Source organism: Mya arenaria, chromosome 15 (assembly GCF_026914265.1).
Source record: "Mya arenaria isolate MELC-2E11 chromosome 15, ASM2691426v1".
In the NCBI taxonomy this organism is placed as follows: domain Eukaryota; kingdom Metazoa; phylum Mollusca; class Bivalvia; order Myida; family Myidae; genus Mya; species Mya arenaria.
Window position 1 is genome coordinate 36,019,234 of NC_069136.1, and position 23,685 is coordinate 36,042,918.

The 23,685-nt window shown below is 33.5% G+C and overlaps 1 protein-coding gene across 11 annotated transcripts in view; it reads left to right on the forward strand.

Moving 5' to 3' along the window:
- Positions 1-662: 662 nt before the first annotated feature.
- Positions 663-23,685, forward strand: part of LOC128219811 (serine/arginine repetitive matrix protein 2-like) — a 58,200-nt gene continuing 35,177 nt past the window's right edge. For 9 of the 11 annotated variants that reach the window (XM_052927850.1, XM_052927861.1, XM_052927854.1 and 6 more), the window contains exons 1-5: positions 711-792; positions 8,024-8,115; positions 21,862-22,070; positions 22,316-22,420; positions 22,784-22,923. In XM_052927850.1, coding sequence (XP_052783810.1) covers positions 8,040-8,115; positions 21,862-22,070; positions 22,316-22,420; positions 22,784-22,923 — 530 coding nt within the window. In that variant the 5' untranslated portion in view covers positions 711-792; positions 8,024-8,039. Of the gene's footprint in view, positions 793-8,023; positions 8,116-15,698; positions 16,021-21,861; positions 22,071-22,315; positions 22,421-22,783; positions 22,924-23,685 lie in introns of those variants that run through there. The other 2 variants (XM_052927856.1, XM_052927852.1) reach the window with 2 other exon arrangements.

Sequence of the window (23,685 nt, forward strand, 5' to 3'; positions counted from 1 at the left end):
TTGTTATTCAAATTTGTTATTTAAAGAACAAAAGTATGGTCATAACTTTGTACATAATATATGTGAATTCGCTGAAAGATGTAATATCCTTTAGAATAATACAACAATTGTTCGGGGTAACCAGGCATCAAAATCTTACTTTATTGTACCATTGTCAATGTTCGGAATATTATAGCATACTGAAAAACACTAACCATCAAGTGATTAATAAATCAAGGCAAAGCCTTTGTAAATTTCATCTTATACTTTGGAAAAAAGTGTAACAAATAAGACAAACAAATCGTTAATTGTATTTCAATATAACAATTTATTAAGTTTAATGCAAAAAAAAACAATGAAAAAGACAACACCTGGCTGACAAAAATAATAGGGGTTGAAAAGTCTTTGATATAGGGGTTGAAAAGTCATCAATATGGCTATATAAATATTTCAACTACGGGTTGAAAAGTCTTTAAAATAGGGGTTGAAAAGTCTTCGTTTTGAGAAGGGGTTGAAAAGTCTTGCTCCCATTTAATAAATAATGAATGTAATTAAGCTTTTAATTTAACTGAAAAAGATCAAACACCACCCTGCAATTGCTACGAAATCAGCCAGGACGTGATTAAAAAGCCCATGAACCCGCATGAAGAAAAGCCTTTATAACTTAGTAACTATAGGGCGGCGGTTTATCCAAACAGGAAGTTATCTTTCAAATGTTTGTTTATGTCTGAACTTGTCAACTTGCTCAGCGGAACCGACGTTTAGAACAAAAATGCAACCATAAATACGTACATTTACTATCTTACAACAAAGGTTGGCCAATATTTCTCAATTATATACCATGTATACTCATGTTTTTCAATCGCGTGGCTCCTATTAATATTAAAACATGTTCTGCAGTATCACCATGCAAACTGTCAAACTGCCATAATGATTTTTACATGTATGTCAACATGTTAATGTGGTTATTAGCACTTTCATTAAAGATTGAGAACGTTATAGCGTTGATTCTCATAAACATATAAGTCATTTGCCAGCAATGCAATGTAAAATACCCTATCTGTTTGAAGACATTATTTATTTTAATGAACGTGTAAATGAAAGGGTGCAGGAAGAAGTGAACCAGTTCCTAAGTGTACCATATCAGGGCCCTCGTCTTTGCATGCTCATGCAATTAGAGATAGGCAAAACTGTGCGACAAGTTCACGAAAGTGTGTTTCATGCGTAGAACATAATTACATCACACATGCCATATTTCTACATACCTTTTTTGGGGATTTTGTTCAGAAAGCCAAGGGACTTCGACCTTAGCTCTGCGGAGTTTTAACATGTCCAAAAATATGTCAACATTAGCATGCCATATTTCTTAAAGGCTCTGAAGGACATTTTGCTCAGAAAACCAGAGGTATTACTATATTATCTGTATTGTATATGTCTTAAGTCATTCCGGCGTGGGCACTTTTTGGTATAATGCATTATATGTTGTTGTTTTTGTATACCCCGTCCAGGGATATATCATAAAGCACATACATGTGATAACGTCCCGGACGTCCGGGATTGTCCCGGAAATCGTATCTCTGTCACGGAGTCACGGAGGGTGCATGTTTGTCCCGGAAAGTCATAAAAAAAAACGAAAAAAAAAATATCTCGGAATCGGAATCGATTATCTTAATTTTACCAATGTAAGTCAGCTATTTTGCCTGTCCGGGACACTGGTCGTAAAACACAGGACATGTTGACACTAATCCGTTAATTGGTACGTGTGTCGTCGAGGTCATCGTCAATCACCCGATAATTGATCTATCGGCCTATTGTTGTGCTTAACGAGTGGGGGAGGGTTCTTGTATACAAATTCATTGTTTTCATATGGATTTGTTTGGTCTTATGAATGATAGCTTTTAATTGATGAATTGACATTTTTCACACATTTTACCCACAAACGAGCATGAAGGTAAGTTCAAAGAAAGTGACAAAATGAGTAAAAAAAACAAAATTAAAACACGGAAAACATCCCATATTCCTTTCAAATTTCAAAGTCGATACGTCGTTATACTTTTAACAACTTATGCGTCCATAAGGAATTTTAGTGTTTTGACCTTTTTTCCGAACTATCGTGTGTATTTTTACGCCGAAATAAAACTGACGATATGGGGTTTACAGGTGGTTATATAGAGTGCTTTAATCACGTGACCATGGTAAGTCACGTGATCGCTTTATACAGCCGATTGTTGACACGTCTCTATCAAAATTATATGCATCTCCAAACGGAAAAAAGCTCATCGACTGGAAAATCTTCTTTATCGTCTGAAAAATATTGTGTGTCATAAATTGCAAACGTTTTAAATGTGATGAAAAACGACTAAAATAGCCCCAGATATGCTATAGAATGCACCACAGACGTTCCCCATTTAAAAAAAATTCCGGGGGGGCATGGACCCCCCTAGTGTGCGTTGACATTACGATGGGTGTCCCGGAATCGACCCAAGAAATTATCACATGTATGTAAAGCATGTTTGTTGCTTTTCTAATATTTAAATGTCATTCATAAGATTTTATTATTTCATATAAACAGGTTTATCTGGCAAGGCTGTATCCTGCTAAATGGGCACACATATATCTGAAATTACAATAAAAAAATATTGTTGGTTTTTGCTCTCCCAATAATCTTTGTTGCTATTTATATGTACCTTAGAAGGTTTTGAAGTATTATAGGCTACTGTCTTTAAATAGTTCAGTATACTTTTGTTTTACTGTATTGTATTATTATACATGTCATAGCAAACAAAAATCTGGTCACTAAGACTTGCTTTAGATTATCATTTATTTAGGCAGCAAATCACAGTTCACTGCTTCAGTGTACACCATTGTTTATGCATGCAGTATTAGACAGCAGACAACAGTTACATTTAATATATCATGTCATATAGTATTATACTATAGATATTTATTCATACTGAATTTTAAATTCAATCCCGATTAAAAAAAGAGAATGTTTTATGATAAATGAAATAAATGAATACCCCCAAACACCATGCTGACCATCTATCTAGACTTCCGCCAACCCCTTGCACTAGTTCACATGTGGCTGTTAACTATCAAAATGCTATGTTTTTAAACATCAACATTTCATGAAAAAACTTTGGAATCCAATAAATCTCTTAAGTTTTCTATTTATGTAGACCCTCTCACCTAGAAAAAAATAATTGCACCATTTCATTTCGTCATAAATTACCCAACATGAGCAATATTGTGGTGGATAACTGTGGTCTTCCAGAGCCTATTTGGCACTCTGTAAAACAAGCACAGTTCTCTCCCTTTCAGATAATGACTGACATTTAACTTTTAAAAGTTAGCATGCACTATTTTGGAAGTAGCTATATGGAAGAGTGGTCACACATTTGAAATTCTTTTCTTTTTAGAGGCTCAAGTTCCATAGCCTTTTGTAGAACAGGCAATAAATATTGAAACAATAACAATTATAACTGGCTGTGTCTTTTTATTTTGCATATACAGTATTTGAACAGTCAAATAATTAATGTCATTTTAAGTCATTTACATTAAAAATTATAATTGGGAGTGTTTAAGTGCATGTACAATGTTAATATATTATCATCATATCATTCCGTGTGTGTGTTCTTTTTAATGATTTTGTGGATGGGTTGATAGCCCTTTGAATTGTGAAAATTGTGCCACTAAATTGCCAATAAGCCAGCTTTTTAAAACAATGGTTTAATTATTAAAAGATATTGCTAGAAATGGAACTTAAAATATTGCTTTCTGTGAAGGAGTTGACAAAATTCCATTGACAGATGGTGGATTTGTTTTCATTACACTCAGAATTACGTGACCACATTTGTGAAAAAGTAGAAAAAATCTGTGGAATTTCTGCTTGAATTTAGAAGAAAAAACACCAGATTATTGCTATTTCTGTTGGTCTTATACCTAAAACTATAATGAAGCCTGATGAAATTATTTGCATTTTTGATTTAGAGGATAATTACATTTACTGGTAAAAGCCTTTTTCGAATTGTCAATTAATTTTACGTCAAATAGTCATGTTTTTCCGTATTTCGGCATTATTTTGATATACATGGTATTATATGGAATGTCTAAAAACTGATTTTCACCAAAAAATTCCAAATCTGTATAGTGACATAGCGTTAGACTGAAGTTATTCAAGACATGAGTATGTGGTATGTGGAAATGAAAAAAATGTTATTATTGGTACACAGATTCTATTGCTCCAGCAAGGATTTGAAAAGCCTGGGATGGCCAGAAAGGGCACATGTGATGCGGATTGAATGAGCAATTGCAAGGGCCTATGTTCTTTTGCTATTGTGTATGTGTTGTAAATGCAGGGTGTAGTCAAAAGGTAGCTGGGTGCTGGAAAAGGGCAGCAGGGGGCTTAGGTTACACCCTGCTTTTAAGGCCTAGCTGGAGCACTGGATTTAATTGGATCAATATCAGGGGCGTAGCTTCCTTTAGGCCGTGTAGGCCGCGGCCTACAAATTTTTCAGAAAATCGAATTAATAAAATTGCTAAATCTGCAATAAAGGCATAGGGAGTTAGGGGCTTAAATTTGAAATCCCGACAAATGCGCCTTAATATAAATTTACTTCAAGGTAAAAAAAGATTGATATTGTTGGTCTCATTAATGTTTTTACAACAAAACACACCAACCACAACATAGCTAAAATAAAAATCGGGGGGGGGGGGGGGGGGGGGGGACACCCCAAGAAAGTGGCCTACACATTTATTTTCGTCAAGCTACGCCCCTGAATATTGCTTAATATTATTTGTTGCACATGATTTGGGTAGACAATATAGGAGATTTGTTATGCAAGTGGGAGGGGGAGGGTACCCAATTACAGACTAAGCTGATGAAAGTTTTGATAATCTTTTTAGACTAGGGAAATTGAGCCTTAATGTTGTTGATTTACATAAATAAATTTTAGGCGTCAAAGATGCCACATGAAAGGGCTTTAATGGAATTACTTATGTAGTATTTTTTTACTTCAACCAATCACAAGGACTTAGGTTATGAAGATTAATCATCGAAGTTCACAGAAATTGCTGCAATCCCCATTGGTTGAAAATAATTTTAAGTTTTTAACACTTAGCGGCTATATTAATATAGTAAATACTTACATAAATATCAATGCCCTTCAATAAAAAATTCACACTTTTTTGTTGTTTTTACGATGTGGTTACTAATTCCTCGTAATTATGAGATCATTTTACTACTCTGCCTCTTAGTCATATCTGCCATTATGTTCTTGACTTTTTTCCAAGGCCAAAGAAAATAATTTGTTTACTTTCATTGACAACTTTTGAGCGAGAAAAATGAAAGAAAAAAACATGGTGTGTTTGGTATTTTAAGGCACCATTTAATTGATTTATGATCACTTCCCACTAGATGAATTTTGTCACATAAACAAAATTAAAGTAGTTGGGTTAACAGGGTTAGTTTATACTATTTTTTTTTCAGCTCAATTGTGACTACAGCCTATGTTGGGATGAGAGGCGAACACTTCTTTAGCGGGTTGGGGTTAAGACAAGGGTAGGCAGGGTATTCTCTTGGAATTTTCAGGTTAAGTTTCAAGTACCTTCTTGGTTGAAAATTTGTGTGGCTCCTGTAGTTTAATTATGGGGTCCAAATATAACTGATTTTATTCAATAAAAGTATAGTTTTAAGGTCTTAGGGATAAACAGTATATTTTATATGGGGTCCTTCAAGCCAGGATATTTTGTCTAGGACTCCGATATTCTGCATCACAGGGAAATCTTTGGGTGGATTGGAATGATAAACTGAAAACTATTTCTTTGGCCTTATCCTCATAGAATTTATTTTGATCAATGCTTTGCCTTAGTGCCTAACCACTTGGAAAAATCCTATTAAGTCTTTGACCATTATTATGTTTAATCTTTCTAAACTGCCCAAACACGATATAGGGAATATTGGTAAGGTATTTTAGGCCGTTTTTGCGGTTCTGTTTTTATCCGTGAAAGTCGAAAATGTTTGGAAAACAAATAAAGATTAGTGGCAGTTTTTGTGTGAAATCTTTTACAACTTTGAATGAATAGAACTTATTGGAGACTAAATATTTAATATGCAGATTTGTAGGAAATTGTTGATAGTAATTTTACTATCAGCCAAAGCTTTATGAAAGAAGAGAATGTGATTTCAGGCCTAGTGGATGTTAAGAAATATTGAGAATAGTGATTTAGGTAGAATAGAATTAAAGGAATTGATCATTGATTCTTTGTTATTGTTGGATTATTCACATGTATAATGCTAATGAATGTATATAATAGGAAACAAAAGCAGTGGACAAGTTGACAATGAAATTATTAGGGTGTGATTCTACATGCTATTTATGTTATTGTTGAAAACATCTTTTGTATCAAAGTGTGCTCAAAGTTTGTGTTCAGAATAACATAGTTGAATATCTACAATAATAATTATTTTCTGTCGAAAAGCATGAATGGATTAAGTAAAGGAATGATGTGCTTATGTAACGTTACACGGATAATTATTGAATATATGACACTCATAAGTTTACATTAGAATGATATTTTAGAAAAGATATTGAAATTTGGAGCTATAAAATTATTAAACTTTCAGTGCAGGCCATAATACCATATTTTTAATAATGGAGCTGCTATCTTTGGATAATGGGGCATTTTCAATTTATGATAGAAATTATAGAAAGCAAACAAAACGTATCAAGTATGTTCTACTTAGACTAGACAAAATATTGAGGTTGAAGTGAAAAGATTGTTTGAAAAAATCGACATAAAATATAAAAAGGCCTAATTTGAATGTATCCTTTACATTAGATAATTGAGATACTTTTGTTAATGATATTTAGCAGACTTTTATAAATTATTTGTATAGGTGCAAAAATAAATTCTATTTTTTTTAGTGTTTAGCGGGAAATGCCCTGCCAATGCCCTTATATTAGCCAGTGTTCAAGCAAGAGAGCTCTGCTAAATATTTAACTAAATGAAATTAATTAATGATATGATGGAATTTTGGTGTTTATTTCTGTTAGTAAATGGAAATTTGGTGGCAAATAAATGTAATCTGCTTAATGAATTTTTTGTTGTTCTTTAATGATCAATTTAATTTGAATCTGTCTGGCGATCTTATTCGAGTTGTGAGTCTGACCACCAATGACACTTATCATTTATTTTATTTTCAATGTTTTTTTACCTATGATAAAATGTTTACTTTTTTCAGTTCACAAACTTTAAGATGCATTGGAATTTATGGAGTTTTTTCTCTTTCAATTAAGATGTAAACTTGTGCACAATATCTGATAAGAAGTAAGTGTAAATTGATTTATGGGAGGGAAATGTGATTTTAAATGTTAAATCTTTCGTTAGATTTTTCCGTATGATCTTTTACAATGGCAGTCACATTAAGTCAGTTGAAGGAATGATCTTTTCCGATTTTATGTGATTTTCATTCAATTTTCATCATAGAAATTATGATTGAATATCAATTGTCCGTAAAGGCAGTGTGACATTTATGGCGGATTTATGAGATTTGAATTATTAAGTAAACTGTGGAATTGCCTTTCTACCATTGGGAGACTTTATATTGTGACTTATAAACATTATCTGATATTTAACGAGGTTGGAATTAAAATAGCCAGTTAGTGGACAATTATGTGTGAAATTTATAAATGCAATTTTCCTTATGTTAATTGTTCCTTTGAATTTGTAAAATAACACTTGAAATAAAAATATCTGTCTAAGAATGGAAGAAAAATCTGAAAAAAATTACAGCATACCAAAAAATAACTAAAAAATACACTTCAACGAAATAGCTTGTTGAGTGTTGCAGAACTATATGTTGAAAATTGACAAATTTGAATATAGACTAGAATGCTTCTGTCTATCATGAAAGAAATGGCTAAAAATGTGAATTATTAAGCTACTATGATTGGGAAGTGATCGAAATATTGAATATGCAACAATCCAACATGACGACATTGCCGAAAAGCAATAACCAACCAGCTTTGTTGTTTTTCACCAGTTTTGGAATAGACGACATGAAAACTCGGACACAACCTGTCGCGGGATTTATCGTGCCGTATAAGTGCTACGAGCTTAAAAAATTGGAAAAGTGTAAGTAATTTGTCACAGTTTTATATTGCAAGGATGATCGCAAATGGTTGTGGAACATATATATTGAAGTGGTCTTGTTGCAGGGTATTATACACGGGTGTTATAAATTACAATTTCAACATGGCTGTGGGTTTCTGCAAAATCAAGAATTCTCTATAAACATTTTTTTAAGGTTTTGAATAAATGAATTTAGTGCGATGATACAGGAACAAAGTTTTAATGCACCAGTCAATTGTAACCATGGCCCCCCTGCTGCCACCCCTCCCCCAGGCTAAATCTTAAAGAGACTTTCACGTTTTATAGGGTCGGAAATTATTAAACAATAAATAAATCTGCTAAATGTGAACACAATTTTAATGCTTGTTTTAATGATAACAATCATCAAGATATTATATTAGAACTTAATTGTTGAAAGTTATTCAAAATTGTCACAGAAAATTCTCTTTTTTTACCAAAAAGGGGTAGTATGTCATGTTGAAAATTAGATTAATTTTAGACTTTGATAAAAAAATTCAAATGAGCATTTTGCTGTCATTTGCTGTTTTTTTTTGTAAAAAAAATAGTAAATAATTTTCTCAGTTTTAAAGGGACTGTACACCAGATTGGCACCAAAATAAAAAAAATCTGGAACGAATCTCAGGACAATCATTTAATAAAATGTTTTACTCTTTGATATCATTATTGAAAAAAAAACTTACCAAAATGTAAAAAATAATCGAGTCGGAGACCGGCTTAGAACAGGTGTCGCCAAAATTGCATCCAGTGTTGTATCCTCTGTGCTAAGAAGGTTTACCCTGTAAGCAGTTGGAATATTTCAGATATTATACCTAACATGGTCATATCACGTGGTAATATTGACTAGCCAATCAGGCATAAGGAATGAATTCTTCTAGGTAGACATCATAATGTAACCTAGTAATCTTTTTTAATGTAAATTATGAAAAAACTGCGAGAAATAAAATAATTGTAAACTATGTGAACTTGTAACTTCAGTAAGTAAGTTTCAATGTATTGTACACATTGATACCAAGTTTATGTTAGTTTTTGACAATTTTCTCTTTTTTTCGCTGTTTCATCATACGGAGTACAGCTCCTTTAATAAAATTGAAAGAATAATATGCTTACATCAGAATTGTGAGTGTCTGAAAGTCTCTTGATATGGACTGGAACTCAAAAAAAGGTGAAGGTCATTATATATATACCCGGTAGTCATTGTTGTCAAGATCAGACATAAGTACAGTAACAATCATAAGTTAATAAGTAGAGGCTGCAGAAACAATAAGTGTTCCTTGGTGAATTCTTCCTTCTTTTAGTCAAGGGTAATGGCATTGTATTTAAAACAATGTTATGCTGACTAGCTGTCTGCACTTTAAGATATAGAGAGTGGTTGCCGGTTTATCCTTTTTAGCTTAAAGTCATTTCTTAAGTGATGTTCAGTCCTAACATTTTCATAGTCCAATAAAAAGAACAGATCAAGCATTTTTTTACATAAAATTACATGAAATTAATGGAAATAAAGTATTTTAGATATAAAACTATCAAATGCCTGAGAGATACTTTGGGATATGACTAAGTTCAGAAATGACTGTAATTTAAAGTAAAGTTTCTTTATCAATGTAACGACTGCTATCATCGGGTATTTTGGGCTCTTCTGTTGTTTTTGTTTTTACAAAAAGAGTGAAGTAGGCAATCAACTGAATCAACAAATAAAGTTTGCAGTTAAAACGGCATTTATTAAACCACTTGACATATCACAAAACTGATGTGATTTGTCTGATGGCTCAAGGGATGATGAGTAGTTATTTAAATGATAATTTTTATTATTAACAAGTGCGTTCAGTAAACATTGTTTGTGGCGACCGTTTGCTGTTTGGTTCCCCGCTTGCAGTGTTTGCACTGAGTTGCAACAGGGATACAAACAAAATGTTTGCGAGTAGTTTGTTCATGCTTACCTTACTGAACGCACTGCTGGTTTTCACAAATTGCAACCTTTTTATTACAATGACGTACATCATTGTTCAGGTAGGAGGGCGAGCGTCATTGAACTCACCTTTCTTACTGAGTAACTTTAGTTACAGTTGAAATACAGTGACCAAACTTGGTATTTAGGAAGACCTTTCATGTCATTGGGTTTGTTAATGTCAAGGTCTATATGTTAATATGGGATTGCGTTACATACAACACACAACCAATCAGCACAGTCATTCTCACAACACAGACTGAATTTCTTAGAACTGTCAGTTATTGAAAAAAAAATCTGGTTTTGTCACATTGCAGCTTTTGTTTTGAATATTATCACACTTATCATTGTCTAATAATTTGTTGTAATAATATTTAAGCATTGATTATATCTTTAACAATTGTATATATACAATGTACCTACGTTGCAGTTTTGTCCATTTGGAAAATGGTTTAATTTGCAGGTAACTGGCTTATTTGTGAACTTGGTGAGAATATTATCATGGAAGTTACAGAATCCTAACATCACTCGTTATTGCAGCTTAAAAGTTTCATTAAAATCTGTTCATGCACAGTGTTTATATGTATATAATATAAAGCATTGTTTTGTTTTAAATTACTTATGGCACTTAAGTTCACTGTTAAACGTTGGTACGGTCTTATCATGATTACAGTATCATGACAATAATTAGTGTTTGCTGACTGGTTGCAATTTGATATATTAAATAAGTCATAAGGTCTGATATAGCCTACAGTTATTCTCATTTAAAATGGCTGCCAAAACGGGGTGCTGTATGATGAAACTATTTGGTAAAAAAGGTGTAAAATTTGCATGTATTATTTTTAAACCAGGTTTTCACATAGTGAAACCTCAGGTTATTAGAACGACGAAAGTCGTTGTTCGGACGGGCAGCTGGGCGGGCGGCTCGGCAGGCGTCAAACGCACCTATGAAACTGAATAATTTTAGTTTAAGGTTGACATATCTTGACCCAATTTGGTATAATGAAAGAGTTTATGGAGACCTTTCATGGGATTGCGTTTGGGGTCCCTATAGTTATTTTTTTAATAGTGAGACCTGCCTAGATTTCAGTGGCTATTGCTATGATGTGCATTTTATATTTAAATAGTTGATCATTACCTAAAGCAGACTTATTTTTCAAAAGACATCATATTTCTTCCTGGCTTTTACATAAAACATATCAAAATATACTTAGTAATATTAAGTGTAATTTTTTTTAGGCTAAGCAATAAAATGGGGTAGGCCTTTTTTGTATTTCAAGTTAAAAAATGGGTTTGGTATGCCCCACGTATACCTGCTTTTCATTTTTGTTCCTTGTCGGTGATTGATATGAATCTGTCTAGAGATCCCATTGGCTAAAACACATTCGCCTGCTGATCACTAAGGTTGTCTTTGAACTGGAAGGAAGGAAGGGATTTTCATCGGCTCTGAGACTGGCCTCAGAAATTTCAGTATTTTCATTTATTTTCAAGATGTTTATTCAGCAGCTACAATAATTTTTTTCCTAATGACACACATTCTAAATTACTAAATTATCAATAAGTATATAATAAAATTTGTACAAGAACAGATGATTTTAGGACATAAAAGAGTTCTATTCTGTTTGAAGCACAATATTATCATAATGAAACGTTCCACGAATACCTTATTCCTTATAAAAGGTTTATTAGAGATTTAATTTGCTTACTGTAATTATTAACATTTTGTAGTTTACTTTCCATATAGCATATGAATGATCCTTTCCTCTTTGGGTGTTTAAAATCGAGTCTTATGTAAACTTGAGTATCTCAATTCTAAACCTATTTAAACAAATTTCAGAATGTGCAAATGTTCATGAACGTTTCATTTGAAACTAAACCCTAAACTTTGCCTCTGGGTCAAGCGTTTATCACATTTTATGGGCTGATGTTTACTCTTTTCAGAAATAATTAGAGAACCCATGTTAAAACGAGACAAATGAAAAGTACATAGAGTTATTTTGAGCATTTAATTTTGCAAAAAATTTAGCAAGATTATTTTGTTTTGTAAAAAGTACTTCATTCATGTTATAGCAATTCAAATGGCGGAGTTGCGCAAGTGCATGATCCCGTCTTAGGATGAATGAATCTAACGGATTAAATCTATTGTTTTTAATCTTGATAACCTATTCAAATTTGAGTTATTATGGCATATTATTGTGTGCAGACTGATCCAACCCTCGAATGAATTACAATTGTACTCTAAGGGTTTAAAACCATTGTTTTTACCATTACCTGTTCAAATTTTAGCCTTAGATTAGTCAAGGATCAGTTGTGTGGAAAAAGTTGCAGCAATAAGTTTTTTTTAGGCATGATTTATACATTGGCAAATTTAAGCACCATCAATGGCAACAGACTGCTTGTATTAATTGTTACAGTTGACCAATATGATTGAACAAAAATAATCAAAATATCTGGACTTTTATATATATATATATAGCTAAATATCTGTAGTAAGTCCCATAACCCTGACTCTGAGTTGTTTCTTGCCTAATATTTTATTTTTTTAGTCCACCTGAAAATCCTCAACTGCCTGCTGGTCATCACAGGTTCGGGCTATACTTTGGATGGTCACGTGACTGTTGGAGTTCAACCAGGTTGCCGCGGGGCACAAGATTTCCCTAGCACAGCACTAGTCTGGTCCCCTTTTAAAAGATTGAAACTTTTTTTCTGGAGGTGTGCTACCTTGTAGGTAACCTCCCCTAGTCCAGCTTTTCTTCAGGTATTTTTTTCATTGGCCTGGTATTTACTTCACACTTCTAAGGTGTCCCATTTATCTATCCAAAGCCTTTCTGGCCGTGTCACGAGTCAGCAGTGAGTTGTTTTTATACGCCCATCTTACGATGGCCGTATTATGGGAACACCCATGGCGGGCAGACGGGCGGGCGGGCAGCTCCACAATGTTGTCCGCTCTCTAACTTGAACATTTCTCATCCAATTTCCACCAAACTTCATGAAAGTGTTTGTTGGTGAAATATCTAGGTCAAGTTCGATAACCAGCCAAATCGCTCTAGGCACTCCAGAGTTATGGCCCCCTGAATTTGTCAAAATTGGGCGGGCGGGCGGCTCCACAATGTTGTCCGCTCTCTAACTTCAACATTTCTCATCCAATTTCCACCAAACTTCATGAAAGTGTTTGTTGGTGAAATATCTAGGTCAAGTTCGATAACCAGCCAAATCGCTTTAGGCACTCCAGAGTTATGGCCCCCTGAATTTGTCAAAATTGGCCATTTTAGCTTTGTCCGCTCTCTAACTTGATCATTTCTCATCCAATTTCCACCAAACGTCATGAAAGTGTTTGTTGGTGAAATATCTCGGTCAAGTTCAATAACCAGCCAAATCGCTTTAGGCACTCCAGAGTTATGGCCCCCTGAATTTGTCAAAATTGTCCATTTTAGCTTTGTCCGCTCTCTAACTTGAACATTTCTCATCCAATTTCCACCAAACTTCATGAAAGTGTTTGTTGGTGAAATATCTAGGTCAAGTTCGATAACCAGCCTAATCGCTTTAGGCACTCCAGAGTTATGGCCCCCTGAATTTATCAAAATTGGCCATTTTAGCTTTGTCTTCTCTCAAACTTGAACAGTTTTTATCCGAATTTCACCAAACTTGCTACTATAAATGTTTGTTGGTATATATTCTTGGCAAAGTTCTATAACCAGCCAGGCTCTTCAGGATTATGGCCCTTGAATTGGTCAAAATTTGCCACAGTAAGTTGTCTTAGAATCCAAGAAATTATTGATGGGCGTATTTTGTGAGTGTCACTCTTGTTCAGTTCTGAGTTGAGAGGTCTCTTACTATTCTGGTGAGATGGAAAAATACCAAGTATATTATATGCTTCTTGATCAACTGAGAAAAATCGACCAGTTGTTATGAGTTGCAAAGTTTTCTTGAGGTGCTCGTATTTTAACAGGAATTATAAAGTTCAGGATTCAGAGAGCTCTAATATTCAGATTGCCACATGTATTTGTGTTGAAGTACTGAGCCTTACCCTTGCAATGGATATAAATGGCTTTTCAAACACTTTCAACAGTGTTTTACACCTTTAAACCCTGCTTAGGACATGAATCTTTCATACTTGAACACAATTTTCAAGATTGGAAGAGACATCGATAACGGTTTTATGAATGAGCATCTATGCCCCTGAGTGAGTTCTTATTCTTTTGCTTGGCATCAAATTTTTCAAGAAGCCCTCAACAATTTTGTATATAAAATGCAGAATTTAAACACATTTTAGCCCAGAAAGCATTTAAACCAGTGAACTGGGCTTGCGGGTGTGTGCTATTGTCGACCACACTTGGTATGTTCGTTCTGTTATTATCCTTGTGTTTATAAAGAAATACACAGACATTATTAGGCACTAACTGTTTTGGCATATACTCTGGAGTCCAGAAGACTAATTTACCAATTTAAGGAGTACATCGTTTTTATATAGAATACAATGTCAGATAGAAACCTAAGAATTTTTACTTTTTAAAGCTTGTTTTAAATCAAAACTAAATATTACAATACAATAATGTACCTAAGTTTTATGTTTGAATGAACTCGATTACAGCAACTTTTAAACAAGAATGCTTGAATGTATCCAAAATAGTATTAATCGTAACTGTCTTCCTTGGCATGAACTTATAATTAGTGTCTGACAGCCTGCCAACAAAAAATCTTGGGAGTATGAGCCTTAAACTTTAGGAGCCACACTAGATTCCCTTTAAAAGTGTTGAACCCTGACAGTAGAATCTCGAATCATTGCACACTATCATTTTCATATCTTCTTCAGAGACAAGATTTATAATTTAATGCTGTTCATCAGTGTAATTTTAATTGCTTCATAATTGATTAAGCCTTAAATCTTTAATGAGCCCACACCAATTACAACCTATAACGTTACCTTCTGCAAGAGATTACCCCATGATTACTTATAACAGGAATCTACTTGAAAATCGGGCCTTTTGTTTATTTCAACAATTGCCAGCATTGGAACTCTTTCAACCATAGACAATGCCTCTTTTAGTAAAATAGTAAATTTATCTCATTTTAACAAATAAACGGACACAGTTGTTTGCAAAGAATATTTACTATGTAAATTATTTGCCCATGGATTTGTAAGAGCTTATATTCCGTTAAACCAGATAATTTACTAACAAGTACAAGAATTTGATTTGTTTCGAAAAAACTGTGCAGCTTTTGATCGAGATAAACATAAGTGTTTGGTGTGACATGGATCTATAAACAGTCAATACACAACTCTAAGACACTCGAAAGTTGTTATAAATGTTACCTACATAGGTCTTCTAAATAATATTAATTTACCAGATTCAAGCTTGAAGTGATTTCTCAATATTTCAAGATGATAAATTCGTGAAAAATGTGATTGCAATATATAAGTGTGCTACATGTACTCCAAGAACAATAGAGGATGCGAAATATGATGAACTTTATTAAGTATGTTCAATGGAGATGAAAAACTTGATAAAGAATCCTTTTCTTGTATATACAATGGTATAAATATAACTATTCTTCGAGTGTGAACAAAAGTGAAAGGAGAGTGCAAAAGTAGGTTTATCGCAATAAAAGACTTACCAATAGAGATTCCAATTGAATAAAAAAAGGTTTCTGGTATCTTGAAATGCAGGCATAGTTTTATTATTCACCTGACAAAAGATATTAAAAGAAACCGGGTCCAATTTACATGGATTTTGGATGTTCTTTATGTATAAACACAATGAAGAAGAATTCATAATGGATTAATATAATTCAATAATTTCTGCGAGTCTCAATGTATGCCCAAATGTGGGCGTGGGTTGTATGAACATTTTTCTCCAGATGTAAAGCAAGGTTTTCAAACAGTTTTCTTAGTCTGTGTCATACGTGACTTACATAAACATCAGGGATGTACCTGGTTATGAAAAGTAAGTATAATTCTTGATTTCCATTTCATTTTTAGCTGTTCTGTTTTTCAAAGAAAAAGGTGAAGGTAATTTTATTGTTAGTATATATGTACAGTCGAACCCCGTTGGCTCGAATTCGCTTGGCTCGAATTCCTCGTTGGCTCGAACTAGATGTAAATGACCGATTTCTTTACACTGCAGGTAAACAATCCCGCTAAATGGGTTGAATTTTCCGAGGCTCAAGGTATTTTCGCCGGTCTCTAGAAGTTCGAACCAACGGGGTTCGACTGTATATATATCCTTCAGACGTTGTTGTCATTTGTGTCTTGACGTTCTACCTGGTGAATAAGAAACTTTGACATTGGCCATTACTCTATAACCATTCAAGACATTGAAGTGAAACTTGTAACAAGTGGTTAATGCTAGGGACAATGCACACATGAACAGCATGGAGCATAACTTTGGCTTTGTTATTTATAAAGTGATACCCCATTTTTTACTTGAAAAAAACTCTCAAGCCTTGGTGTTGACTCCAGGATGCTCTTTTTTTACAAAAAAAAAAAACCTTGATAATAATTAGTACCTGTACCAGTACTACTATTTTGAATAATAAATGGTAAAATGGTTGGTTCAATCTTTGGTAGTACCTGCAATTGCCTGCAAATAAGACTCTCACATATCCATGTACAGCTAGCAGGAGTAATAATGTACACTAAGTCAGTTATTTCCCTTGGCAAATGGAGAATTATGGATCTGAAGTACACTGTACCTGCAGTGCCAGCTCAGGGCTTCCAGGCTTGGGTTATTTTTTACACTACTTCTTTAATATCAAGTCCCAATGTCTTCATGGACTGTTTAAGTCAAATATTTATACAGTTTAGTCTAATAAAAATCTCATAAGTTTCAACTTAGATCCATTTTTATACCTGAGCCACCCTATGTCGGCCTACATCGTATACATGCGCTAAAGGGTTAAAAATATATTTAGGAGGACTTTGAGGTGTATTTCAGTGACCATATATAGTTCAACGAACATAACATAATGTAGTTCAGTGATCATAAAATATTCCATATTATATATCTGCGTTCATAAGGTATTTCAGCGGTTATAACATATTTCTGCATTTATTCATAACAGTATTATTTTAGCAATATAACATATTTCAGCGATCATGATATATTTCAGCTATCATAAAATATTTTAGCGATCATGATATATATATATAAGCGATCATAACATATTTTAGCGATCATGATATATTTCAGCGATTATAGCATATATTAGTGATCATGATATTTCTCAGCGATCATAACATTATAAGTTTAGCGATCATGATATTTTTCAGCAATCATAACATATTTTAGCGATCATGATATATTTAAGCGATCATTATATATTTCAGCCATCATAACGCTCTCACGCTCTCAGAAGTCCAATCATATTTCATCAGCAATGACTTTATTGCAGCTTCTGATACTTCTTTATATCTGTTATAATAAACCTGGCTTCAGTTGTTGGGTGCTTTCTTCTTTTAACAAAATAACTCTTTGTTCGTCTTGTAATTTAAATATGAAATATATACATATAAAAATCATGTTTATTGGATATTTAAAGCATTGTGAAGATAAAACTGTAAGACAATGCTCGATTTTTCAGCACATCCGATACACAAACTTGGCCTTTCTTGTCTGTCAGAGCATGTAAACACATTGTATGGTCATCTTTGCAATTTATCATTTAATTTATAAAATCAACAATTTATTAATTGTAATATAATACGAATAATAGTCAGTGTTAAACAGCGTTATTTTCATGTTTATTAGTGACAAGTTATGGTTCTCTCGCGTTGACCAAAAGTTATATCAAAAGGACTTTATTGGCTGTCGTCTATATCAAAATGCATGAATTTATGTTTTATAGGTACTTACAGAAGTAAAATAAAGGCCCTAGATCTTATCTAGTATTTGTTTTATACATGTTAATATACCTGAAATGTGTCTGATCAAATTCATTTTGTAACACTTCGTGTCTCCTTATGGGAGAGCAGAAAATATATAATGGAGAAGACATGGATTTTTAAACGGATTTTTCATTTCGGAACTTCAGATGTTTCGTTTCTGGTCAATGGAGTTCATTGTTTTGAGTTTCTTGAAAAAATGATGAAGAACTCGTGGATTTACTTTCTTTAAAGTGTTTTTTGACTGTCTTGGGCTGGCAATAATTTTCAATTAATTAATTGTTTCAACTGAAACGACTGTGGAATAGATCTGATATTATATGGATAATTTGATATAAAAATGAAATGATACTTTCATTAATATGTTTTATCCATATTAAAAACAGTGCCATCCAGAATTATTTTTGTAGTTCACTTATAATTGTATTTCAGTGTATGTTCCGTTGAGTATGGAAACTCAAGTGTGTAGAATCAGAATAAATATGTATGTCTTTAACACTCTGTAAAAGAAACAGTATAAATATGTCTTTATCACTCTGTAACAACAGCACCTTGTTTCTTTGTGTTCATTGTAAATGCTGAGGAATGTCCCAAAAATTGGAATTAACTAAGTTTGTTCCTCCGGATGCTTTCGGAAAGAGAAGATTAAGAATGCAGGGATCGCAACTTGAGAAGAGACTGCATGTTGTGTGTCGTCCAGAGTTTGAGGGAGTCATCCTCATTTGTGGTATAATACAAAGTTTTTTGTGTAATCATTTTTGGATATGTTCAGTTTGGCAAAACACAATTATACATGACTGGGAGGGGATGGGGGGAGAATGGGCTTCAGATTCTGGACAGACGGTATTTGAAAATACTCTGTGAGACTGTCTGAGGATATAGACTTGGCCAGATTTTAATAAAAAATATTTTTGAACAGCTCAAATCCAAGGCTTTTATACAAATTATCCTGTTACTAGTGGTGGCGAGGATTATTAGATAACAAAAGTTCTTCAGTTATCTGCATAATGCTTCTGCATATTATCTTTTTCTTTTAAAAATTGTATGATAAGCCCAACATGCTGGAATTATACATTGATATGGAGGATTCTGTTAACTGTTAAACATTTCATTGGTCTTAAAATCATTGTATATTTACCTGTCCATTAGTTTGACTATTAAGTAGTGCTCAGATATATTACCGCATCATTTTTTGCATCAAAATCTGAGGGAAAAAAGTGTGTCTAATACCCAGTCATTTACGGTACATTTACCAATTTAGTTTGACTATTAAGTAATGCTCAGATATGTTACATATTAACTAATTTAGTTTGACTATTAAGTTATGCTCAGATATGTTACATTTACCAATTTTGACTGACCACTAAGTAATGCTCAGATATGTTACATTTACCAATTTTGTCTGACCACTAAGTAATGCTCAGATATGTTACATTTACCAATTTTGTCTGACCACTAAGTAATGCTCAGATATGTTACATTTACAAATTTAGTTTGACCAATACGTTATATGCTCATATATGTTACATTTACCAATTTAGTTTGACCACTAAGTTATATGCTCATATATGTTACATTAACCAATTTAGTTTGACCACTAAGTAATGCTCATATATGTTACATTTACCAATTTAGTTTGACCACTAAGTAATGCTCATATATGTTACATTTACCAATTTAGTTTGACCACTAAGTTATATGCTCATATATGTTACATTTACCAATTTAGTTTGACCACTAAGTTATATGCTCATATATGTTACATTTACCAATTTAGTTTGACCACTAAGTAATGCTCATATATGTTACATTTACCAATTTAGTTTGACCACTAAGTTATATGCTCAGATATGTTACATTTACCAATTTAGTTTGACCACTAAGTTATATGCTCAGATATGTTACATTTACCAATTTAGTTTGACCACTAAGTTATATGCTCAGATATGTTACATTTACCAATTTAGTTTGACCAATACGTTATATGCTCAGATATGTTACATTTACCAATTTAGTTTGACCACTAAGTTATATGCTCAGATATGTTACATTTACCAATTTAGTTTGACCAATACGTTATATGCTCAGATATGTTACATTTACCAATTTAGTTTGACCACTAAGTTATATGCTCAGATATGTTACATTTACCAATTTAGTTTGACCAATACGTTATATGCTCAGATATGTTACATTTACCAATTTAGTTTGACCAATACGTTATATGCTCAGATATGTTACATTTACCAATTTAGTTTGACCACTAAGTTATATGCTCAGATATGTTACATTTACCAATTTAGTTTGACCAATACGTTATATGCTCAGATATGTTACATTTACCAATTTAGTTTGACCACTAAGTTATATGCTCAGATATGTTACATTTACCAATTTAGTTTGACCAATAAGTTATATGCTCATATATGTTACATTAACCAATTTAGTTTGACCACTAAGTGATGGTATATGCTCATGCAAATATGTTATATTTACAATAAGTTTAACTTTTAAACAATGCTCAGTACTTTTAGTTTGACTATTAAGCAATCCTCAGATACATTATTCTAGGCATTATGACATACAAAAAATTAACTCCAGTTCTTAAGTTATAGGCATTATCTTGAAGCGCTGCAGGTGCATTATTCGGTGCTGTCAGATCGGTCTTAACTTTTCATACCCTGACCCAAGTTTTGCGATGCCAATCAAGAGGCGTATTGATCTTCAAGTATTGTAAAAACTACAGGTTTCGTTGCATTGATTCACGAAGCATAAATGATAACCCATTACAATGATGAAGTATATGTAATAAACCCAGGTTTTAAGAACTCCAGACACAATGCAGGAGTATCTAATAGTTCTTTCAATACTTGTTGAAATTTGTTTATTCATGTCCGCTAAGATTTTGTTTGTATTGTTTATTTATGCTTTATTTATGGTATTTATGAGATTAGGATTAATCGGCCTAGTGTTTGAACTATGAATTTGAACTTTGATTGGTCGTTAGTTTGATCATTGAACAGTCAGTAATCAATGTCTCATGTGATAATTAGAATCAAACATGACCCTGTTTTTAATGTCCTTATTTGTATAAGCCTTTTAAGGATTAAGTATTGTAGATAGACAGAAGTCATGGGTATAAGAAAGCTTAATAGATCATTAAGTGGGGTATTGGCCTTAAACTGTGATATGTATTTAGCTTGCGAATTACACTTTCTTGTTTTTAGAAATAAGGTAAGTATTTATTAAGTTAATTGAAGTGTATAATTTGACCATCATCCATATCAATATTTACAACAAGCAAAAATAGCATAGCTTCCTTGATTGTTATTCACTCAGCTGTATTTGCACCTGTTTTTATTTTTACTTTAATTACTACTAATTTTATTTTTAGCTTTTCTGTTCTTTAAGAGAAAAAAGATCAGGGTATTGTGAGAGCCTTTCAGGTATCTCTTTCAGTGTCATAGTGCAAAAACTTAAACCCCTAAAACAGTTGACAATATTCTACTGAAACTTGGTGCATATTGTCACAGTAACTCAATAACTCAATAACTTAATATAGAAATACAGGGATATGATTTATTCGCGGAATTCCGCAGATCTAATGGCCCCAGGGACCCCCCCCCCCCCCCCCCCCCCCCCCGAAATGGTTTCAGCCCTCCAGACTTTACGTAAAGGGGATGATGCTACATGTATGTTGCAATGGACAAAATGAACATTTATAGCGGGCCCATAACTCTGACTTTAATCATTGTCAAGTTATGCCCCTTGTTTAAATGAAAGCCATCCAAAAATAAGCGTTAGCATAAACTTGTAAATTTTCTTTTGAATGGACAGGGGCTTGAGGAGATTAGAATCCAAAAATAATAATTTACGCCTAATCAGTTAACACCTTTATTTCCAGTGGACCGCAATAGGATGCGGGTGCGCAAAGGTCGTCTGCGTCTCAGCCCCAATGAGGAGGCTGCACTGTTGAAGGAAGAGACAGAAAAGAGACGTAAACTTCGCCTGCAGCAGGTGCGGGAACAGAGCAAGGAGAATGCCGCGCGGATACGGCACCGTGTCAAAGAGGAAAAACACCATCAGCTTATGAAACTTGCCACTGATATTAAGGTACATGCCCAGTGCTCCTAATTACCTTGGTAGGGCATCCCACTGCCCTTTAACTACACCCTGTTTTGGCCTTTTTTTGAGTCAGTTTTTCAGAAATAAGTATATAAATAATATATAATTTTGATATTTAAGTAAAGATAAAACAGCTAACAGCATGGCCCAGCCCATTTATTTTCTTGACAAAAAAATTGGACAGTTGCACTACATGTCATGCTATTGTTAACTCAACCTTTTTCACCTTACAGGATCAACTTGATGAAGAAAAGGCGGAGAGAGTTCGCCACCTAGAACAGCAGTATGACAACAGCCTCCGTAATATTGGGATTGGGCACAAGACTGCCAGGGAACAGGTTAGTCCATGTTTAGGGTCATTGGGCTGGTAGGTTTTGGGTCAGAATGATAGAACAAAATTATTACCAAAATCTAGGCTAAGCAAAGAAAGATGGTTTTCAAGAAATTAATATTTAAATAATCAAGAAATGTATCATAAACAGGGAGAAGTTCAATTTTCTAGAAACTGGACATGCAAATATATATCATGCTTTCTTTGTGATTTTTTGTTGGTGAATTCTGTCAGGGGCATTTGTTGTAAAGAGATTCAGATTTGATTTGCCTTCTTGTTTTACAGGGAGGTTTTAGAATTGTAATTTGAAGTTAAATATATAATCAGTTTGGTACGGCTGGATTAACCCCTAACCCTCTGTGTTTTCCAGCCTGATTGGTCTGAGGAGCGTGCAATGGTCGAGCAGGCCGAAAACTTGCGTGCAGAGGCTCGGGGTAGAGCAGCCATTGAGAGACAGAAGACTGAAAATACCCAGAGACAGATGGAAGCCAATAGGCTTATTTTGGCCAGGTAATAGGTTAAAATAAGTTATAATATCATTAGGTTTATTGTGACAAGTCCTTCAGAAAAAGAGAGTTATAGCATTCTATCCTTTGACAACCTAAATTTAAACGAAAATGGTATTTAAACAAACTCATTTTTAAATCTGTTTTTAAAGGAAAATAAGATGAGGTATGTTTGTTTTAGCCTTGGTCTTGTAGTCAGTGTCCGTGTGCCAAAATATGACCTCAGCCATAACCTCACAACAGTTTAAGATATTTAAATGAAACTTAGTACACATTGTGTCATGTTGCCAAAGACCATACTCGCATCAAGTCACTAAAGGCCCATAATTCTGTCTTTAATAATTATTGTCCCTTGTTCAACAACAAGCTTAAGTGTTACCTCAATGGCTCTTTTCTTTATACTTAAACATCTCAAGAAGTTTCCTAACTTAAGGTCATGTCCTGAAACTGTTATTGTAAACTGAATGTATATTTAATAATAAGAGGGGTTTTTTTACATAAAAGACATTAGTGTTAATTTTGAGTAGTCTATAAGAAGAAAGTCTTTTTGAACATTATTATAATTAATTTTAGAAATCATTTCAAATGACTAGTGAGATACTTAAATTGGGAAACAACGTAAGTGATGAAGTAATTTAGGAAGTCCTACGATGCCTTATAGAGTGATCACTGTCAGATATAGTAGTTTGTGTACATTTCATATGTAGTTCTACTCTCACAAGAAGGAAGCCCTAGCTGCAGAAAAGACATGTTCTGCCCAGGTGGC